The sequence below is a fragment of the Radiomyces spectabilis genome (genome assembly GCF_025331425.1).
Source record: "Radiomyces spectabilis strain NRRL 2753 chromosome Unknown BYT42scaffold_6, whole genome shotgun sequence".
NCBI classification, from domain to species: domain Eukaryota; kingdom Fungi; phylum Mucoromycota; class Mucoromycetes; order Mucorales; family Radiomycetaceae; genus Radiomyces; species Radiomyces spectabilis.
Window position 1 is genome coordinate 927,258 of NW_026251931.1, and position 19,624 is coordinate 946,881.

The 19,624-nt window shown below is 43.2% G+C and overlaps 9 protein-coding genes across 9 annotated transcripts; 4 read left to right on the forward strand and 5 right to left on the reverse strand.

The window, feature by feature from the left end:
- Window positions 1–237: 237 nt before the first annotated feature.
- Window positions 238–967, reverse strand: BYT42DRAFT_324662 (60S ribosomal protein L34-B). The gene is made up of 3 exons (XM_051563030.1): window positions 789–967; window positions 605–684; window positions 238–536 (listed from the first exon to the last, which is right to left on the reverse strand). The coding sequence occupies exons 1-3, from the start codon at window positions 865–867 to the stop codon at window positions 357–359; spliced, it is 339 nt and encodes a 112-aa protein (XP_051423735.1). The 5' UTR covers window positions 868–967; the 3' UTR covers window positions 238–356.
- On the forward strand, window positions 695–1,358 carry BYT42DRAFT_568615 (uncharacterized protein). Its single transcript, XM_051568195.1, has one exon. The coding sequence runs from the start codon at window positions 1,068–1,070 to the stop codon at window positions 1,308–1,310; it is 243 nt and encodes an 80-aa protein (XP_051423736.1). The 5' UTR covers window positions 695–1,067; the 3' UTR covers window positions 1,311–1,358.
- A 1,972-nt stretch (window positions 1,359–3,330) lies between these two features.
- Window positions 3,331–5,155, reverse strand: BYT42DRAFT_324761 (armadillo-type protein). Its single transcript, XM_051563032.1, has 7 exons — window positions 4,894–5,155; window positions 4,707–4,829; window positions 4,521–4,645; window positions 4,358–4,454; window positions 4,162–4,302; window positions 3,768–4,091; window positions 3,331–3,702 (listed from the first exon to the last, which is right to left on the reverse strand). Exons 1-7 carry the CDS (start codon window positions 5,002–5,004, stop codon window positions 3,607–3,609), a joined length of 1,017 nt encoding a protein of 338 aa, XP_051423737.1. The 5' UTR covers window positions 5,005–5,155; the 3' UTR covers window positions 3,331–3,606.
- Window positions 4,951–8,083, reverse strand: BYT42DRAFT_324747 (uncharacterized protein). The gene is made up of 11 exons (XM_051563031.1): window positions 7,459–8,083; window positions 7,288–7,389; window positions 7,070–7,222; window positions 6,608–7,013; window positions 6,369–6,543; window positions 6,250–6,307; window positions 5,929–6,191; window positions 5,635–5,861; window positions 5,330–5,576; window positions 5,111–5,254; window positions 4,951–5,031 (listed from the first exon to the last, which is right to left on the reverse strand). Exons 1-10 carry the CDS (start codon window positions 7,792–7,794, stop codon window positions 5,215–5,217), a joined length of 2,007 nt encoding a protein of 668 aa, XP_051423738.1. The 5' UTR covers window positions 7,795–8,083; the 3' UTR covers window positions 4,951–5,031; window positions 5,111–5,214.
- Window positions 7,994–11,149, forward strand: BYT42DRAFT_495985 (uncharacterized protein; the record flags this gene model as incomplete). The annotated part of the gene is made up of 10 exons (XM_051564392.1): window positions 7,994–8,318; window positions 8,425–8,733; window positions 8,801–9,086; window positions 9,153–9,558; window positions 9,618–9,896; window positions 10,069–10,468; window positions 10,549–10,598; window positions 10,688–10,719; window positions 10,796–10,904; window positions 10,982–11,149. The coding sequence occupies 10 exons, from the start codon at window positions 7,994–7,996 to the stop codon at window positions 11,147–11,149; spliced, it is 2,364 nt and encodes a 787-aa protein (XP_051423739.1).
- Window positions 11,150–11,351: 202 nt separating this feature from the next.
- Window positions 11,352–13,455, forward strand: BYT42DRAFT_324841 (uncharacterized protein). Its single transcript, XM_051563034.1, has 3 exons — window positions 11,352–11,691; window positions 11,909–11,950; window positions 12,015–13,455. The coding sequence occupies exons 1-3, from the start codon at window positions 11,554–11,556 to the stop codon at window positions 13,320–13,322; spliced, it is 1,488 nt and encodes a 495-aa protein (XP_051423740.1). The 5' UTR covers window positions 11,352–11,553; the 3' UTR covers window positions 13,323–13,455.
- A 909-nt stretch (window positions 13,456–14,364) lies between these two features.
- Window positions 14,365–15,163, forward strand: BYT42DRAFT_324830 (cytochrome b5-like heme/steroid binding domain-containing protein). The gene is made up of 4 exons (XM_051563033.1): window positions 14,365–14,529; window positions 14,594–14,754; window positions 14,819–14,996; window positions 15,062–15,163. The coding sequence occupies exons 1-4, from the start codon at window positions 14,460–14,462 to the stop codon at window positions 15,133–15,135; spliced, it is 483 nt and encodes a 160-aa protein (XP_051423741.1). The 5' UTR covers window positions 14,365–14,459; the 3' UTR covers window positions 15,136–15,163.
- On the reverse strand, window positions 14,760–15,957 carry BYT42DRAFT_325064 (uncharacterized protein). Its single transcript, XM_051563035.1, has 2 exons — window positions 15,659–15,957; window positions 14,760–15,542 (listed from the first exon to the last, which is right to left on the reverse strand). Exons 1-2 carry the CDS (start codon window positions 15,817–15,819, stop codon window positions 15,191–15,193), a joined length of 513 nt encoding a protein of 170 aa, XP_051423742.1. The 5' UTR covers window positions 15,820–15,957; the 3' UTR covers window positions 14,760–15,190.
- Window positions 15,773–18,872, reverse strand: BYT42DRAFT_568643 (uncharacterized protein). The gene is made up of 13 exons (XM_051568196.1): window positions 18,494–18,872; window positions 18,318–18,427; window positions 18,155–18,260; window positions 17,951–18,084; window positions 17,752–17,875; window positions 17,375–17,696; window positions 17,230–17,311; window positions 17,075–17,153; window positions 16,759–17,015; window positions 16,513–16,696; window positions 16,389–16,450; window positions 16,171–16,327; window positions 15,773–16,104 (listed from the first exon to the last, which is right to left on the reverse strand). Exons 1-13 carry the CDS (start codon window positions 18,779–18,781, stop codon window positions 16,096–16,098), a joined length of 1,914 nt encoding a protein of 637 aa, XP_051423743.1. The 5' UTR covers window positions 18,782–18,872; the 3' UTR covers window positions 15,773–16,095.
- Between the last annotated feature and the right edge of the window lie 752 nt (window positions 18,873–19,624).

Consider the following 19,624-nt stretch of genomic DNA (forward strand, 5'->3'; position numbering starts at 1 on the left):
TATATTGCACCCTTTTTTTTTCTTTTCTCTGCATCCCATAAATAAAACACAACCCGCATCGCCGATCCCAACCTTATATACCCCCTTCTCCTTTTTTACTGTTCCGCCTATTTGCTAGCTCTCAATCATTGCACAAAAACTGATCCGATACCAAATCGATTCGTTCTTTTCTCTGTCTGCCACCCTTAATACATAACTCTATGCTTTTCCCTTTCGATTGCTCCTCGTTTGATCCACTTGTTGTACAAAACTAAGCACCGGACGTTGTCTCCTCCATAGTAATTATCTGCAAACAAGCGTAGCATGTGCGATTTATTGGATGGCAATATCAGCTAGAAACAAAAGAAACAGCTGATTTATTTCTTCTGGGTCTGGGCCTTGAGGACTCTCTTGACGATCTTTTGTTCTTCGATCAAGAAAGCACGGACAATGCGGTTTCTAACACAGTGAGCGCAGCGGGAACCACCATAGGCACGGCTGACGTTCTTCTGGGTCTTGGAAACAGTAGCGAACTCACGGGCACGCAAGGCCTTGAGCTATTCACAAATGCCACCAATTAGCAACGAATTCGAATTCGACATTGGTTCAATTCTCGTCTACTTACACCAGCCAAAGCGACACCGCAGTCACCGCAACGGGGAGCCTTGACAGGCTTCTTCTCGTACTGGTAGACCAAGCGGGCACCTAGTTAACCAAAAAAAAAAAAAAAAAGGAGCCAGGAGGTGTTGTTAGCTTATCGTTGACCGCCGATTCAATTGAAGGAAATGGGTGTCAAAACGAATCGTTACCAGGAGTCTTGACAATGCGGACTCGGTTGGAACGAGTGTTGTAGGAGAGACGGCGTCTGTAGGTGAGACGTTGAGCCATTGCGATGATTCTGTTTTATAGGTCAATTAAAATGGGTCGAAATCGAGGACATGGTAACGATGGTGAATATGGAGGTTGAACGATGATGGTGACGGTACGATGAAAAAGATGGATAGAAATTTAGAGAAAGGTCATTATTAGTATTCTTCATCCGCTGACTTTTTTCGTCGTATCTATGGATACGGATATCCATCTTCTTTATGATGGATGTATACATACCCTATGGATGTGGGAAAAGAAGGGTCTTCACTCAGGTGGCTCGGTGTTCCATTTTGGAAGCGAGCCTCACAGCGAAACAGGCCTTCCTCGCTCACGCAAAGTCACGTGCTTACACCGGACAATCCGGCGGAGACTCAAATTTAATCGATATGCCTGCTTTCCCCCCTCCCATGCGGCGCAGTCCATTTCACGGAACTCCACACAAACGTTGCTGTTTCCAGTGATAGCGGTCTATGAAAGTATCTCAAAATACAAGTCGTCCTATATAAAACGCATGTTTTTTATTCCACTGTCAGCAGGAGGCTGTGCCGTTCGTTGAGATTTATTAAAATTACAATCAAGTACTCGATTTAGGGAACCATCCCGGGAGCCACGAAAGGTGATTCTTGAGATCCAATTACTCTTAAATCGAGAATATTGTTGAGTTGAATATTCCTAAATCGAGTGTCCACTTGGACACCGCTCGGTTTTGGGATCTCCTGGGAAAGCACAAAAAATGATGCCTAAATTGGCTTGATATAGCATACGACGTATAATAAAAGTGATGATGGAAAATTTCATGAAAATGACTGCAAGAATCGAAGGTTGCCTTCATGTTTTGCCAAGATTCATTCGAGTCAAACGCACAAACGACAGCAACTTTTTATCGAACACAAAATGGCCGAACCTGTTATTGTGTAGACAAGCGGAGAAGCAGAACTCAGTTTTTCAAGAGGAGATAACACTGGTCCTGCAGGTCAATCAGGTTATGCGAAATATAGCAAACGGAGAAAAACTATTGCAGGTGCTGTTACTGCCCTGCTGCGGGTTTCAATCGCTCCTACATCCACATATGCATTTTTAACGCAGGCCAAAAAATATACTTCTTGCGGACATGCGCACATCCGTTCGCAACGGCCTTGGTTTGCGCTCTCCCTGTTCTGTCGCCATTGCAACATGGCGCACTGAAACTGATACCCTGGTTTCCTAGAGTAATACGTGAGCGTTTACTGTCACAGCAACACTAACTACACTGTTTCAAAAACAAAACGGATACATAGGGGCAGGCGAAGGTATAGAAACTTCCTAACATACAATAAGATAAAAAAGAGTGCGTAAAAGTCCGAATCATGTCGCATCAGCGTTCAGCATAGGCTTTACTGCAAGTTATAGAGTGACTGTGGTGCACATGGGTAGCTGATGGCAGCATGAATGACATGGCGCAGTCCCCTCTTTGCAGGCTTACGCGAAAGAAGTGTGAGGCTCTGAATTTCGCCAGTTTTGTTGCGAGAATCCGTCCAATGAGGTGCGTTCGCAGTCATAAAACAGAGTCACAAATGAAGATCAGCAAAAGTTATAAAAAGAGGGCGTTTCTTCTCATCTCTTTTTTTCTTTTGTGCGCCAGTTCGGAATCAGGGGCTGCTAGGCTGGTGGTTACTGATAATGATGAACGCTCCGGTTTTTGGTAAAGCATTCGGGGTATGGCGAAAAATCCGAAAACCATCTTCTAATGATAGGATTGGCCATCCTCTGAAGAAGATTGTTTTCGTTCCCGTCGGCTCTTCCCTTTGGGCGCCTGACTAGTCATCAGCGCGGTCATTGTGGAAGGTATGTCGGTGGGTTTGCTTTTTAATCGCAACAAAGGTAAATGAAAAAAAAAGGCTTTTGCCTTATTTCTCAACCCTTTCTGGGTTGAATAATAAAATAAAATGAAAGTGAGCTTAATGTCCGTGTGGACGTGAACTACACCACTTCATAAAAAAAAGAAAAAGATAAATGAAAAACGCTTTGCTTAGAAAGAGATACAATAGGATAGACCTCTTTTTTTTTTATTTGCACATGATTCCTCTATTCAATAAAGACGTCCAATTAACTCTTGCCCACAAACCATTTTCCTATTCATATAGTTTGCCTGACGCAGCTCACTCTGAACATGGTAGTTCACATCCACGTGGCTCAGTTAACGTCAAGTGGGTTATTGTTTGCTAGTTCCAATGAGGAAGGCTGCTGTTGGCGTCGACAGAATCGTCGACCTTCAATTGCGACGAGTAATGAAAAAGTAGCTGGCGGCAAGATCAACAGAACTGTTATAGGTGTGTTTTGCGAAACCATAAAAAGATAGGAAGTAGAGAATCGGGGGAGTTATTGCTGAGGAAGGGACATAGTCCACCAAGCTTTCGGACATGGCGTGGTGGTGCTTTTCAAAATGTGAGGCCGATTGCGACTTGTTCAGGTTGCATCTTTTTCTCTTGCGATGAGCATTGGTACTTTGAAATGAATTAACATGGCAACTTGAATGAATGTAAAACCATTGTTCCTAAAGCGAAGATTGGATACCGGAAACCATGGATTTTTTCTGTTGTCATGCAACCGACGCCATCTGTCTTTTTGAAATGATCTGCCAATTACTGCTCCAGAGTGATCATTGCGAGGAATACTTTATAGCCTACAATTATCAAAAATTCAGAGAAGTGAATCTTTAATTCGAATATATTCCAAAAACCGAGTATTTCAGAAACGAGCGGTGACCGTAAGCCGATTTTATTCTATTGTAGTTGATTCGTTCAATATCTTGTGAGTCCTGTCCAAGTCCTCTTTCGACATCCAGTCTTTCAGATGACGCAGAGTGATCATCAACTAGTTTAAAAGACAGTGAGAGATCGCCCTTTCTGTTGGTGCCCTTATGAATTAAAGTGTCTTACCTGATGTTTCAATTGTTCTCGGTAACGATATTCTTGGAACTCTGTCTCTGCGCCGTCTTGACATGCATCCCAAGCCTTAAGGACACCTTCCACTGTCTTATTGAATAGTCTCTGATCGCCATAAAACTCTCGTTTTGTAGGTGTGGCCAAGGCAAGACAGGAGTTGATACGGACTTTGAAATTTTTACAAGAATTCAGCGAATGCACCAATGCATGGTAAAAGCCTTCGGTCCACTGGTACATGCCGCCGTCGCTCATATACCCAATAGGATAGTCTTCATTTTTCAAAAGATTGCTTGCCGCGTGACAAGCATTCCATCGGGTCTGACCCCCAAAAAAAAGAAGCGGTGTTAACCTGGTTGCCCAAACTTTATACGGGAGGACTACGATATACCTTGAGCGCACCGGTTTCCATGTTCTTTATCAGTTCACCCATCGCGCTCTTGATAAGTTGCATATTGCGACCGTCGGCAAAATACTCCTTTGGCGTAATTTGCAGCAAACTACCCATAGCTCGCACAGCATTTGAACGTAGCTATGGACGGATCAATATGTTGTACTAAACTAATAAACATCATGCATCAACTTACTTTGTCGTTATCCATCGAAGCATTGGTGGCAGTCGTCATTATGCTTCTCCAGACACCCACAGAAATCCATTCCGGAAAACAGAATTCCTCGCTTGTTCTGACGATAAACTGGATGATCAATCATCTGTGAAGACGCATACAAAGTAGCCAAACTTGTGATTACCTTTGCAATACCATGGCATCGCACAAGTTGCCTTGGGCCCAGCTGGCTCGCACGCGAACAAGCAACGATTTATCCATCATTTGCTCAAGTACAGCGGTGATAATGTCAGATACAAAGTAAGGATTCTGCCAACAAAATGATTAGTAGGTTCTCAATGGCCAAGTAAAAGAGCAAAAGAAGATTTACCTGCCGCACGGAAGGGAATAAAATGAACACGCCCAATGCGCGACATCCAGCTGCTTTGACATTGGCATCATCATCCATAGGAAGAGGTAGCATGAGCGTCAATGCCAGCATTTGATGACGACCCTACGTCATATACATATCGAGTAAGTTCAAGGAAAACAAACAGTCGAAACGGCAGAAAACTTACGTCAATTAGTTCGAAAATATCCTTGCACATATTAGCCATGCAGTCTCCTGTGATGGTTCGTACCAAAGGCGATTCATCCAGCGACGATTGTTGGATATACTTTTCAATCATAACTGTCCACCAGTTCACATACTTATCCTATTGGATCCCATCGATGAATATAACGTTATGCTAAAAATCGGCCTTGGTCTGTCTTTTTTCACCAAATAAAGCTTACCGTAACGAGCACGTCTTGGGTGATATCAAAACTTTCGTTAATTGCATAAGCGTACGATTCGGCAAATTTGAGAGCCGCAGCTCGGATGGCCGGATCCTTGTCGTTCAGCTCTTTTTCAAAAAGATCGCTAATATCCGTCCATGCCTTGCTAAACGCGGGAAAGTAAAAGAAGGTCCGTCAATAATCGCGTATGATTTTTACGGCGAGATACCGACGTACCATACGGTAGCAAAATGGGTTTTGGCCAGCGTGGCAAAAGTATGCCACAGCTCAATTTTATATCCATTCGCATCAGTCACTGCTTCTTTTGCGGCAATGGAAACCAAAAAGAAAACCACAAGATTGTCGACAGAAATATCATTTTCGTCGATGGGCTGCTCTACCAGTGCGGCCACTTCTTGGTGACCGGAGAATGCCTCCAAAATAGCAGATATCACTTGCAGAATTGAGCTTCGAATTTCAAGGGCTGCAAAACGTCTGTTAATAACATCATTTGATTTTTTCCTACCGCAGGATTGACTTACAAGCCGAATGCCATCTTTTCAATACAGTATGGTACAGCCGAGAAAGATAACCCGTGGCAAGTCGATCATAGGTACAGTTGGCAACCAAGGTGCAAGCCACTTTCATAACAAGACCCAAGATCCGCGGGTCCTGCTCTCTTTCAATAACACAGATCAGACCTTGATGACAATCCCTTAGGATAGATGCCAACTTCCCGGATAAAGACGTAAACGATGTTTTTGCGTCGCTTTAAAATGACGATCGTCATCAGTGTCAAGCTGCACGTTATACTTCTTCATCAGGAAAACTCATACCTCTCGGATGCAACGCTCAAGTACTGTTTCGCACCATCAAACATGGAAAGAAGCACGTTGCAAGCGGCGGTGCGTACAGTGGGCATGGGATCGTAGAGCAAAATGGTGAACAATGAGAATGGTTGATTGTCGGAACGTAAAACAGGCGATAGATGAAGCGGCTGTTTCGCAGCAGAGAGAGGATCCGTATTATTGCTAAGGAAGATAGTAAAGGAATCTGGTATAAAGCGTTGCCAGTGCGGGTATAATGCGCGAGATGACGTCTAACAGGACATCAATACACTCTTCAATACCGTCAAGGTGACCAAAATCCGGGTTTACCTTGGCAACCGCAGCAAGGCACAGCAGTGCGTTGATACGGATTTTGGCATCGTCTCTCCTGTGTGAGAAACATTGATTAAAAAGCGCTCTCATTCTACTTGGTCGTTTCATGGGCTTACTGTCGACGAGGATTCAAATTGACGGGATCCGAATCCGACAATTCCGAATCGGAACTGGTGGCGCTAACAAACTTGTGCATATTGGGTCGCCAAGAATGAGAACGCGGAGGAGAAATGACGCCACGAATACGGGCAAGTCGGTGAGGTGAGGATGCGGTTGAGGTTAATTCAATATCTAGGACGCCAAGCATGAAATTCATGGTCGTGTTCGAACGATAGCATCTATACTTCCGATGTACCTTTCATTGCCGCGAGAATTGAATTGTAGGATTGGACAGACACATGCATAAAAATAAAGGTGTGGATGATATCGATGATATCGCATAAAGGATTGGTGACCAAGGACTTGTCTTGGCCCAGCACAAATTGTAAAGCCCGCAATGTACTGCTAGCCACTTTTCGTACAGCTGGATCGGCAAAGTCCAAGGAAGTAGAAGCAACCATCATGGTCCCGCGTGAGGTATGATCCACCGCGCATATATTGGACAGCAAGACTTCGTAGTAATCGCTGTAATAAGGCTGTAACTTGGACCCTGCGCCAGCGCAAGTGTTACCGATACAGTTGATGGCCATCCGCCGAACTTCCAGTGGTGTGGTCGATCGATCCGCGGCCCGTAGCAAAGTCTTTGCAATTCTTGGATAAAACTACATATCTGCCTGTTAATATCTGATTTGGCTCCGGGATGCCTTTGTACACATACCTTGGCAGTATTAGCGGCATTTTCAAACAGTAATGCGCTGAAGGCGCGAAGCAGATCGACTCGTAATTCAGCATCAATATCCGTATCCAGTCCATCCAAGATAAACGTAACACAGGTTTCTAATTGTGCCGATCGCAGTTTCGTAATACGAATCTAAATAACCACATCCATAAACACTCCTAGCCCTCAATATATCGAGATTAAAGTTAACCACGCACATGTTTCGAAGATTGCTTGAACATGAACTTCAAAAATGGCGGGCAAGCGTCGTCCGTATACTTTAACGCTTTGCATCCAGTTACAAATATATCTATGATCTGCTAAACGATGGGGAAAGAAAACAAGATTCAGTTAGGCTGAATGAGGATGGCGTGCAGTTGTTATGCTACCTGATCCGTGACAGCCTTGTAAGGAGTTTCGGCGTCATTGATACTTTTGATAATAGCCGTTGCCGTTGAAGGACACGGTTTGGTCGAGTATAACAGGCGATGCAAGTGTTCTAGCTGTGAGTGAAATTGTTGGCTTGTCTTTTTGTAATCCTGCGGTGACTTGGCCATGGTGCTGTAACACTGCAGCTTTGGGAAGTCTGCCCCACCAGCCCATCGGTGCGAACCTTGAAAGGCAGCTCGAAATTCGCTAAGCCACTCTCTAATGCATGACGATGATACTTGAACAACCATGAAATAAGGAAACTGCTTCCCGTGCATAACGCTTACGGATACCATGTTCAATCCATCTATTATATTCAAAACCTTCTTCAGCTGAACAAGTTCCCATGATGTTATGCAAGCCTTGACAGCACTGCATATGGATCTTTTGTCGGTGCGTTATCTTACCGTCGGGGTTTGAATTGACCGCAGCATAAGCTCCCTTTTGCGGATAAGTGCGATGCTGTCTTGCGTTATCGACTCGGTGGTGTTCATTATGGATTCTCAGAGTCCCGCAACGGCTAATCAGCAAGAGCTTGAAGACTTTAGAAAGCAATGGCGAGAAGAAGTGCAACATCGGAAAGTCAGCCAACCTTCTCAGGAGACAGCGACTTCGTCAACCGCACCGCCAACGGAACCCATGCCGCAAGGATCGGCATCAGCAAAACCTCCAGTAGAATCGATGGCGTCGTTGTCTCTCCAAGACCCCGTTGCCGCCAAAGAGATGCCGTTTAAGGCTCCAGAGAGAAAATCTGAAATCACGGCTATGGATCATTATGTCGATGCAGTAGAAAACGAACGACAAGGAAAACTGGGAAAAGGTAAAAGACAGCTATTTGACAGATTGTGTGCAAAGAGTGCCAAAGAAAAAATGAATGATAATTTTGACCTTGACGATATTGTTGGCTGTTGATATGGAAATATTAGCGCTGGACAGTTATCGGCGTGCATTCAAATTAGATCCAGACATTGATTTTGTATACAAGCGAGAGTTTCAACAGCAACAGTTGGCATCGACTTCTCAAACTGTCCAACGCCGCACGAGTGTTCAAGAAGACGGTCATGAGGCACCAGATGACACTTTTCGACACATTATTCCTATCTCCAACGAATACGTGGCACCATCTGCTCTCCGCAAGGATCCGTTGGAAGGATTAATACAGCAACTATCGGAAGAAGATCTTCAATACATACCCGCTGTTGACTATAAACCAGTCCTGATTGCCAAATTACCAAGTAAGCTTGCTTCCCATTCATAGCCTTCAACTTTGCCAAGATGAAACTGATCGATTGTTTATTACAGGTGAAATCATGCAACTTATTTTACGTCGTTTGATTCTGCGATCGGTGTCGTCCATTGCCAAATTTGCAGTTGTGTGTAAAAAGTTTTTCTTGCTGACAAGATCGCCTTCCTTGTGGCGTTTTCTTTGTGAACATGCTTTTCGAATACCAGGCATTGCAATCGAAGTATCAAAGCAGCAACAATTGGAACATGTGCAAAAATACGGCGGACACTGGATGCGTATGTTCATTGAAAGACCCCGTATTCGGTTCGATGGGATCTACATATCCACTTGTCATTATATTAGGTGAGTTTCTAGCCAATAGCAAAAAGGTGTTTCAGATACATCCAGTGAACTGAATTCTTGTATCAGACCAGGTACTTCAGACAGCAGCTGGAATCAGCCTGTGCATCTTGTCACGTATTACCGTTATCTAAGGTTTTTCCCTGACGGTACACTGGTGAAGCATGTTTCCACGGACGAACCGGCGCAGGTGGTGAAATTGATCAATGGTAATTTTGGTCGAAAACAGGTATTCAATGGACGGTGGCAGATCGATGGAGACGAAATAGATATTCGGATGCGCGATCCAGATTTACCGTTTGAACATTTTGAAATGTATCTCAAGATTAAGAGCACGCATCGAGGGCGTCATAACAAATTGACGTGGATAGAATATGTCAGCCGGAAGGAAGGTCGTGACGAAATCGCCACGTACGATCTCAAGTTGATGAAGCCATTCTTCTTCAGTACGGTTCGCTCTTACACCATAAACTATGTAGCTTTAGATCAGACGTTGTAGAATGCGACAATCTATATAAACTTTGTATTTTATAGACTGTGCTTGTTTCCTTTCAAAGGGCAAATGATCATCCGATCGATCTTTATATATATAATTTTTTTGATGGTATGGTAATTTTGCAACAGTCATCATTCCTGTATTCAGATATGGTTTTTTCGATGCTGTATGAATCGTATGATATTCAGAAATTCAATGCCATGCCTGGACTTATCACAAACAATCAGATTTGTACAAATGCTGGAGGTAGCACCGTGACACAAACGTGGTATGCTTTATTTCCATGTGATTCTTCTCTTGTCATGACTGGCGATTATGTCAGAGGCATTCTCATCAAATAATTTAAGCAGAAGATGGTTTCTACAATGGCTGTAATGAAGACATAAAGATCCTCACCAGGCATGAAACCCATGGCGTCATTCTGGCAAGTTCGATATAGCAGAGATTTCGGCAGTCACCATAATTTCATGGAAAAGAGGTTGAGTTGAGTTTCCCGCAAAAAGGGCGTTGCGCGTTGTCGAAGTTGTCACGGCTCCGTTTTTTTTTTTTTTCGCTTTTCGTCTTTTTCCCTTCTCGGTTTGTGTTGCTCTAATGTCAACATCCGATCAATCCTTTTTACTGCTGAAGCATGCTTTTTATGAGCATGTGGAAGCAACGATTCAGTTGGTTCGCGTTGCCTTGGAACTGGAATATACCATCTTTACTCGATTCACTATTGGCGTCATTGTAGCCACATTATTCAGCGTCATTTACCTCGGATGGACACTTCGTCACTCACGACGGCCACTAGTAGTGTGGGAAAAACTGAATAAGCCCCTCATTAAACTATTCCGACCGAGAATGTTCGCCTCGTTATTAACTAATGTGAATCCCTATGTCGGATCCATCGGTAAACTATAATGAAGAAAAAAAAAGAGCAATGATGAAAAATATAAACTCACGCAAAAAAAAAATATCTGACGGGAATAGATATGCGTGTCTCAACATATTCACGCGGATTTTGTACGGGAATTATGCGGGTAAGTTACTTTTACTGAGTTGGGGGAGTGGGGGGTTGGGTTACATACACTGTTTTTGGGGGAATCGATATCAACCGGTATGTACATAGGATCGGCACAGAAATCGGGACTCTTTCAAAAGGTGAGACAAAAAGAAAAGAGTTGTAATCGGTATACGCCGAGAAACGAGACAGATATTGATATGACAACCCTTACAGTATCCATGCATCCGCTTTAGCCACATTTTCCGAAACCGTGGGCGAATTAGCGCTGGTCAGCACCCTGCAAGATAAAGATACAGCGACCTTGAAGTCACTCCAAATTGAGGTACGTTAGCGACAACAACACTTGAGATCGACCGGGAAAACGAAAACAGGTTATAGATGGTTAATTGTGTGATCTAGTACAAGAAAAAGGCGCGTGGCTTGCTGACGGCTTCTTCCGATTTTTCTTTACCGAGTGATCTCGAGCAACAACAAGAAATCGAAACCTTGGTTGTTGTCAAAGACCGCATGCTGGATACCGTAGCTATTGCTCATCTAACCTGGGTCATTAACCGAAAAGAAGTGTAAAATAAATACGATGACTCGCACCAAGGCAACGAACAAGAAACAAAAACGGTCTATTTTTCTCGAGAATAAAAAAAAAATTTGAAAAATTCGAGTTGCCCAAGTTGCATGGATAGACCCACAGGGGTGAAACGTCGCCAATGGAAATGGCGCTTGTAACCGTAGCATTTTTTTTCTTTCAAAAAATGAGGGGGGAAAAGGGAAAGGGGAGGAGATGAAATTTTGAGTGTTGCATGCTGAAAAAAACAAAAAAAAGGACTAAAAAATAAAAACGACGGATTTTTGATGGCGGAATTCGTCCACCAGTGTTTTTCGTACTTTTTTATACTTTTTTGGACTTTTCTTGACCTTCATCTCGAAGCTGTCTCGTCGATTGTTACTGTTTTCATTCTATACATACCAAGTGCATGTCTGAAAATAACCTGTTTCAGTTTGCACAAGTGATTACCGAACTTCCTATACCTCATGCTTCGCATCACCCTTCGCAAGGAAGACGAGAGCTCGGTCATGGTATGACCCATCATCGCACACTGCCTATTCGAAAGGTACTTGGATACAACCTTCTTTGTTCTGTCTGTGGGCTCGAGTTTTTACTTTGAGTTCCCTGCAACAACGTGTGTGGTTTGGTTTCTTATCGTTTTTTTTTTTTCCTTTTACTTTTTTTCCCCCTTTTTTTTTTTTTTTTCTCACCATTGACCGAAAAACAAAATTGATATTCCTATCCATACTCCGGGCGTATTTTTTGGGTTGCCTACGAAACAGAATGCTTGTCTTGTGTGCAGTGTATGCTTCACGTGTTCTCGAGTAAGTATGGACAGGTCAATAGTAAAATTGGATGACAAGTGGCTGATTTTTTTTACGGTGGCAGTTTTATGGAACGGATTGTACATGTCACGAAGTACAACCTCGACGCGGGAAAAACTTACCGGAGGGCAGTTTGGATTCCCGAGCCAAGAAATTGCACCCTCAAGATAAAGAAGACTATGATTTTTCAATGAGATGGTTGTCAGAACATGCTCACCCTATTTATAAAGATGAAAATGATCATGTTGTTGGGTTACGTGACTTGGCGGAAGTGTCACTTTGCAAGGCACACAGTAGTACACTCTATCGTGCCAAGAAGAAGCACGAACGCAAAAATCAGGCTCCGCCTTCCCCCGCCGATTCGAATGGCATGGAGTTGGCAGAAGATCGAGAACATCATCCTCAATCGCCTTATATGGATCCTTATGCGGTTCATCATCATCCTTATCATGCCGCCGCTCACTCCAGTATCCTTGGCAGTGGTCGTCTAGCCGCCAAAGTGCGAGAAATTTCTTATCAGCAGCATGCCGCACATCGTCACGACTCGTCCACTTCGGCCGATTTTCCTCTCGTGGTTCCTTCAACTTCGAACAAGAGAAAGTGTATCAGTCGACCCTCGTCCATGGAACATTCCCCGCATTCAAGCGCTTCCACGCCTCTCTATGCAACTGGCATGACCCCTTTATTAACCAATCATCCATTCTCTGCTTCCTCTTCGTCAGCACCACCTACTCGTCAACCACATCAACAACATGTAGATAGTTTTCCATCCCAATTACCTCCTTTGCATTCACGAGGCCATACACATACCTCATCACTGTCATCGTTACCGATGACTATGCAACAGTCAAGCCAACTTTCAGATAACTTTTCAGGATACAATCGGCAATCACCAGGCCAACACCAGCACCAGCACCAACACCAATACCATCAACAACATCATCCTCATCAACAGCAACCACCGCCACAATCCACACACGAACCGCAACAACAACAACAACAACAACAACAACAGCAGCAACAACAGCATCCAGCGCTATCGCCTCATTTACCCTCAGTGCCACATACAACTGTGGTTGAAACTGTGTCACTGAAAAGTTCGGCCACAACCCCCAGTTCTCCACCGATGTATTATATACGTAATTTGGCAATTACGGATGATTTTACGTTCAGAAATCTGCTGGCGGAAATCGATATGACGGGACCTCCCCCACCTGGGAAACGAATCATTATATCAGATGCCAAGAATGAGCGGATTTTCCCACTGGATCAAGCGATTCGAAGTGTTATTAGACGACCTTCTTCATCCCACATAGACTTGTGCCTCGGTCTAAGCGACAAACCTTCCATTGATTGGAGCACTTACGCATGAAATGTCCCTTTCTTGTGTCACCTTTTTTTTATGGCTTCATCATCGTTTCTATGAACATTCTTTAGAATTGTTTCTTATTTCTTTATTTGATACTTCAAACATTATAGTTGGCGTCCTTTTATTTTTATCTTGCCATCCGCTATTCTCGTATATTATATCCATATCGTACTTTTTTTTACCCTTTTGTTAGTTTCATTGATAGATGTTCTTTTTTTTTCACGTGTTGTTACTGATATTTGATCTGCATGTCACCATGAAATTCACAATCAGATCAGAGGACGAACTTTTGAATAGCATCGGGCTTCCTTGACAGTTTTTCGATACACTGAATTATGCAATAATTTCCTTGGCATTACAACAGGTCCTGATAGATTCAAACCATACTTTACGATTGCGAGTTCGTATGTCCCTTGATTACAATAAAGGTCATCACAGCAGTACATATTCCTTAGTGAAATGGACCTAATAATCTTCTCCAATGGTGCATACTGCCACATAATAACAATACATCGGCCAAAAAGTTTAACAAAGTGAGCTGTCCAACCTACAATGTACTTGACGATGTAATATGCTGTATCGAAAGGTCATAATTCTTGAAACTTGGAACATCTGTATACTCTTGCTTAAATGATGTCGAAAACAGATCTCCAAACAGGAAATGCTTTGCTCCGTCTTGAAAGGCTATGGTTATTTAACTCTATTTCAATGACTGGCTCTGACAAGATTTGCTGGGCAAATTCAACGGATCCTAGGAGGGCGCTTATAGTTAGTTTCGAGTCGACGGATCCGTTTTGACATAGAGTATCTATGCTAAGTGTATTTCTGGAGAGAGTCTGTTCCTGGATCTGCTGGTGCAACCAATAACCTATGAATTTCCCCTTACGGCGATGGATCAGGTGTTGTCAATGCATAGCAACTTGAATAGGAAGGCATCGTTTGCTTTTTCGTTGAAGAAAATTCCTCAGATAATCTGGCTGGCGATGGTCCATTCAAAGCATGATTAGTCAGTCATTCACTGTGTGTGACTTTTTATACGAGTGATTATTGCGGGCCGACTTTTTTTGATTTTCCCTTTTTGGCACCTGCGGTCAATAAAAACTATCGACTTTTTGCTTGATTTGCTTGATCCTGTTGCCTATGAACCGAAATACCAAGGATAACGCTTTAGGAGTACCGAGTCCCACCATCAACGTTCGCAATCCTGCCAGTAACTATCCATCGGATGTCCGATGATTGCACATAACTAAATCTCTTTTTTATTTCATCACAAGATCAAGATCTTGATGTTCCCGAGTTTCCCGCTCGTAACGGACCACAGCGACTAGTCGCTGCAGCCACACGGCAACCACGCGGGCGACAGAAGGTTCATCTGGAACCGGGTCACTCTCCGTTGGATTGGGCCCGACTCAAAAGCTCAGGACAGAATTTGCGAGTAAGCAATCCATTTCTTCTCACATTCTGCTTCGGTACTAATCAGGAATGCACCATGTACCCAGGGCGTATCTCAGTTGGGCCGATATACTTTAGACGACGTAAAGCAACACAAAACCCTAGACGATGCTTGGACCGTCATTCAGGGAAAGATTTATAACATTACGCCGTACATGAAATTCCATCCGGGCGGTGTAAAAGATCTGATGCGCATTGCTGGAAGAGACGGGACGAAATTGTTCAGTAGGTGTTGTTGGGGAAGCAACAGTCATCCAAGATATTCTAACGGATCAATTTTGGGGTGACAGTGCTGACCCATTCTTGGGTAAACGCCGAGTTCATGCTAGATGCTTGTCTTGTAGGGTTCCTAGTCCACAGCTAAAACAACCGGAGGATGATTGAACATTATACCGGGAGGATCCAGCTTCGCATCTTATCTAACATACCAGAAAAAATAATATGATCATCTGTTTAGGCATTGCAATCGTCATTGGAAAAAAAATTCCTAAAAGGAAACCCGAGAACATCGGCTCATTCATGATAATAGATTCCGCATTTGTGTCTAATTTCTTCCTTCTTTCTTTTCTCTCTCTACTTTCTCTTGTTGTCATCCCATGCCGACATTTTTCAATCCAAGATCGTCCGATCCATCTTCTAATAATACTAAGTTGCAATGGAATCCACGGACCCCAAAAGTGAACCCAGGTCCCAACGTAGTAACGGCGGACGTCCCCTCGTTTCAAAATCCACGGTAACGTAGAAAAATCGTGATACAGACCAGCTCTCGACCTGTTGGCGATATTGACCGTAAGAGTCTCTTTAGCCTGTTTGACTTTTCGGCCGTAGCATGGTCCAACGACAAACCTGTGTGGTCGCAAAAGGATCCAATGACGGAGATATATTACCTGGCCAGTAAACCATAGCCATTCAACCATATATATTTACGTCCCAACCAATGCTTTATCGCATAATAAAAAGAATCAGGAAAAAAGGGACATTTACTGCATTTTCGGAATGCAAATACAGGAACAAATCGCATCGGTTCCGTTAATTGATTCGTATCCATCCTCTCGCAGTTTAACGCTCTATACTAAATATGGAATCAGTGGTTGTCAGATGATTCGATTCGGCACGGGGACTGGAAATTGTATCCAGGCATCTCTATCGACTGGGGTTCCATCTATTTTTATTATTCTGCACTCAATCTCCTACGAGGTTGTTAAGAAAGCCGAAATTCACTTTTTGAGCCATATTTATAATGGAAAGAGTGTTTTTTGTCCGCTTGCTTCAATCTCAATATAACAGTACCCTAGTAGGCTATCGTGAAAGAGAAGAGCTGTGGTTAATCGCTCTAATAAATGAGACAAACAATGTCAAATCTTTGCACACAAAACGGGAAATCATCATTGCAATTTACCTTGATAGAGCTATAGATAATGCGGAGAAGCATGAATGTGCTCAGAAAACCAAGGGTGCCCAACAAAACAGCAAATAGCACAGTACCCATCAGACTGTATCCGAAAATCATCAACGCCTCACCGACACCGCCCGAAAAAGTATCCCCGGAAGATATGCTACAGGTATACGGTGCAATAAGCTTAATGATGTCTCTCTTATTTTTTACGTCCCACTTACATCATGATTCCAATAGCGGAAGAAGCCGAGTGGATGAATGAGCGCCACCACCAATGATAATCCTACCATTGTACGTGAATATCCGAGCCAATATGACAATCAAACATCGTAAATTATCATATACCCCATAATTCAGGCATAAATAAGTTATTGTCAACGTTGATTCGATGGAGACAAGGAATGTCATCAATGTTATCAAAGCAAGGTATCCATAAACCCAATAGAATTCGTCACTCCACAGATGCGATACCACCGTAGTATAGTCCATCATGTAGATAACATAAGGCAATAGTGCGCATATAGGTATGCTAGAAAATCGATTTTTTTAGTGTTGCAATCATCCGCTTGAGCTGCTTGCCGAATGACTTACGTAACATAGAGCTTCAGGAACCATGGCCTGGGCGGGACTTCTCTGACCGTGTCGGAAACTTCCACTGGTATAGTGTAGGATTTTCGGCGGCTGATGATCGCTCCCATCATTGTGAAAAACCCATTGACCCCAAAAGCAACAATGACCACGACCGTCCATGTACCGAAAGGAATAGCTAACGATGATCCATCAGCCCACGCAATGCAACTTATCGTGAATCGAGTCGCCAGTAAAAATCCAGGCACCAATACTACGGACTACGTTTGCAGTCGAGTCATTACTCCAAATGCTCTGTTAAACGTAGACAAAGACTTACCTGAAAAGTGTGATATAACAATGACCTCTGACATTGAAGTAGCGAGTGCATGTACCCTGTTACAAAACCAGAAACCAATCTGATATTTTACGGTAGAGCGCGTTTATCGTGGTGGATCTTTAAGTTAACCATCAATTTCTTGCTAGATTCCTTACCCGAAAAATGGATACAGAACGAAACCAATCGTCATTAATCCGCCACGGTATGCCGGACCCAGGAAACCACACATCATAATCACTAGAATCCGTACATCAGCACAAAAAAGTATATAACAGAAGCTGTAATAGCTATGATACTCACAAACCAGGGTAGTCAAGGTGCACGCGAATTGAGCACCGAAAGCCAGTAGCGCGATCAACAACGTCGTGAATCGCGGAGATCGAAACACGTCTGCATGGACGGACTTCCATGCACCATGCGTTACGTAGAGAACAAAGGAACCGGGAATAGCCGTCCTACTTTCGCTATCACCAGTATCTTGAATATCCATTCGCACTTTTTTGGCCATAATGGCAGCAAGAATACCGGTGATAAGGATTGAAATATACACCGTTCTCCAAATGAAACGCCAGTGAATGTAAGGTCCACTCAAGTTGTCCCAGCGACTCGGCGAGTGATTGGACTATACCGCATGTTATACAGTCTGTCAACAAAGATATTCATGCAGACTTACTTACGCTTTCACGCCAAAATACCGAGTACGAATAGGTCAAATGTGTCGCTTCATTCGCCCTTAGTAGTTTTGGTGGCACATTGGAGGCGCTCGCTGCTGGTGATGTACATTGACTTGGATCCTCGATGCTTTTTTTTTCAGATAGTTAAAGATAAGTACCATAAATGTATTCGTGTATATTAAGCATGTGGATTAATAGTTACGATATAGCCGTTGAAGTCACTGCAACAATGTAAGCTTTCAAATGATCATCCGGATCAGGCAGATAGTCAATGAAAAACGACAAGTGGTTCAATATCGGCACTTGCACATCGCTTAGATTATCACTATTTTTTAGCTTCAAAAACATATAAGCTTTCAGTTATTTTTATGTAGCGTGTGGGAGGATGGTCGTACTGGAAACGTACCAAGAGGTGTGGAGTATGCACCAAGGGAACAAACGGCGTTGGAAGAGGGATTAGAATGGGGTCCTTATTCAAAAGCTTATAGTAAACAGGAGCATTATCGATTATCCTATTACGTTTTTTTGTCAAGTAAGGTATGAATCTGGAAAGCCAAATACACGCTTACCATTGGGTTTTATATGAATCGAGCGCCATTGATACCAATCTCTTGCTCGATTTAGGTATCAATTCCACCGTGCATAAAGTCTTGCACGACTCGTTTCTGCCCATAAAAATCTGGCGCCATGACACGTCATTACATCAACCACCCGTCGCGGCTAGAGCAACATAGGAATTAGTTACCTGGTGATCGGTAGTTGTCCAACTGTCGCCCTGTAATATTTGGCCGATATTGAGCCCTTCATGTTTCTTGCTGGAGGCCGATCGTGGGCAGACAAATGGAAGATCGTCATATGCAAACGTCAACGGCCTGTATGATGATATAAACTTGTTAAATTTTACAGGGACAGGGTCTCCCATCTTATAAGCTTGAGGACTGTCGCTTTCAGCGTAAACGAGTTTGGAAGAAGCCATTGCAAGAAGAATAAAGTAGGCAACATGGCCGACGATTGCACTTGTCAGCCGTATCATCAGAGTAAGTAGAATAAAGTAAAATTAAGAAAAAGTTGCGACATTGTCCGTCAATTAAGGATTTTTATACAAAAAGTTACACGGATCAGAGGAAGACCTAGCACGAACCTTGGAAAGGGCAATTGTGTGACATGGTCATGACAGCGGTACCGCGGGCGACTAATAATTTCAACGTAAACTCGAAACTTTGCAGAATGGCTCAACCGCTGACAATCCCAGTATATAAGGCGACGAACTTTCCGGATGCACTTGCACTAATATCAACATCGGCTGTATAAAGTTTGGTGGATCCCTACCGCATCTGGCAATGTCAAATTGTCACCTATTTCTTCTCCTGGTGTTTATAGTACAATTAACACATCGAGTATTATTGGCCCATTCTGCACACAGGGGTCGGATGCAACAGAGTTCGAGTGGTGGTATGAATCATATTCAACCCGCCCATGCCGTACCATGGCGCATATTTCCAGCCAGCGCCGCAAAACGGGATGTCCATATCTATTAGTGCTGCCTGTAGTGATGTATTATCTCACGTTAGTGACAACACGTCATCGGTACCCAGGGTTTTAGTAATCCTATCTCATTGTTGAAAAAAGTTCCAATTTCTACCTTTGTTTAGTATTGCTGAGCAAATAGAAGGGTCAACTCCGTTTAAATCCCAATGGATGGGACAGAAAAAAAAACTTTTTCTGCGTTCCGATATCATACGCTGCGGAAAATCAATCCAATATTGCGCATCGCAGCACCATTAACTACTGATGAGAGCTGATGAAAACCTGTGATAAGCTGTGATGAAATATAATGATCATTAAACCCGAATTGTGATATTGTAGCTGCCTTTAA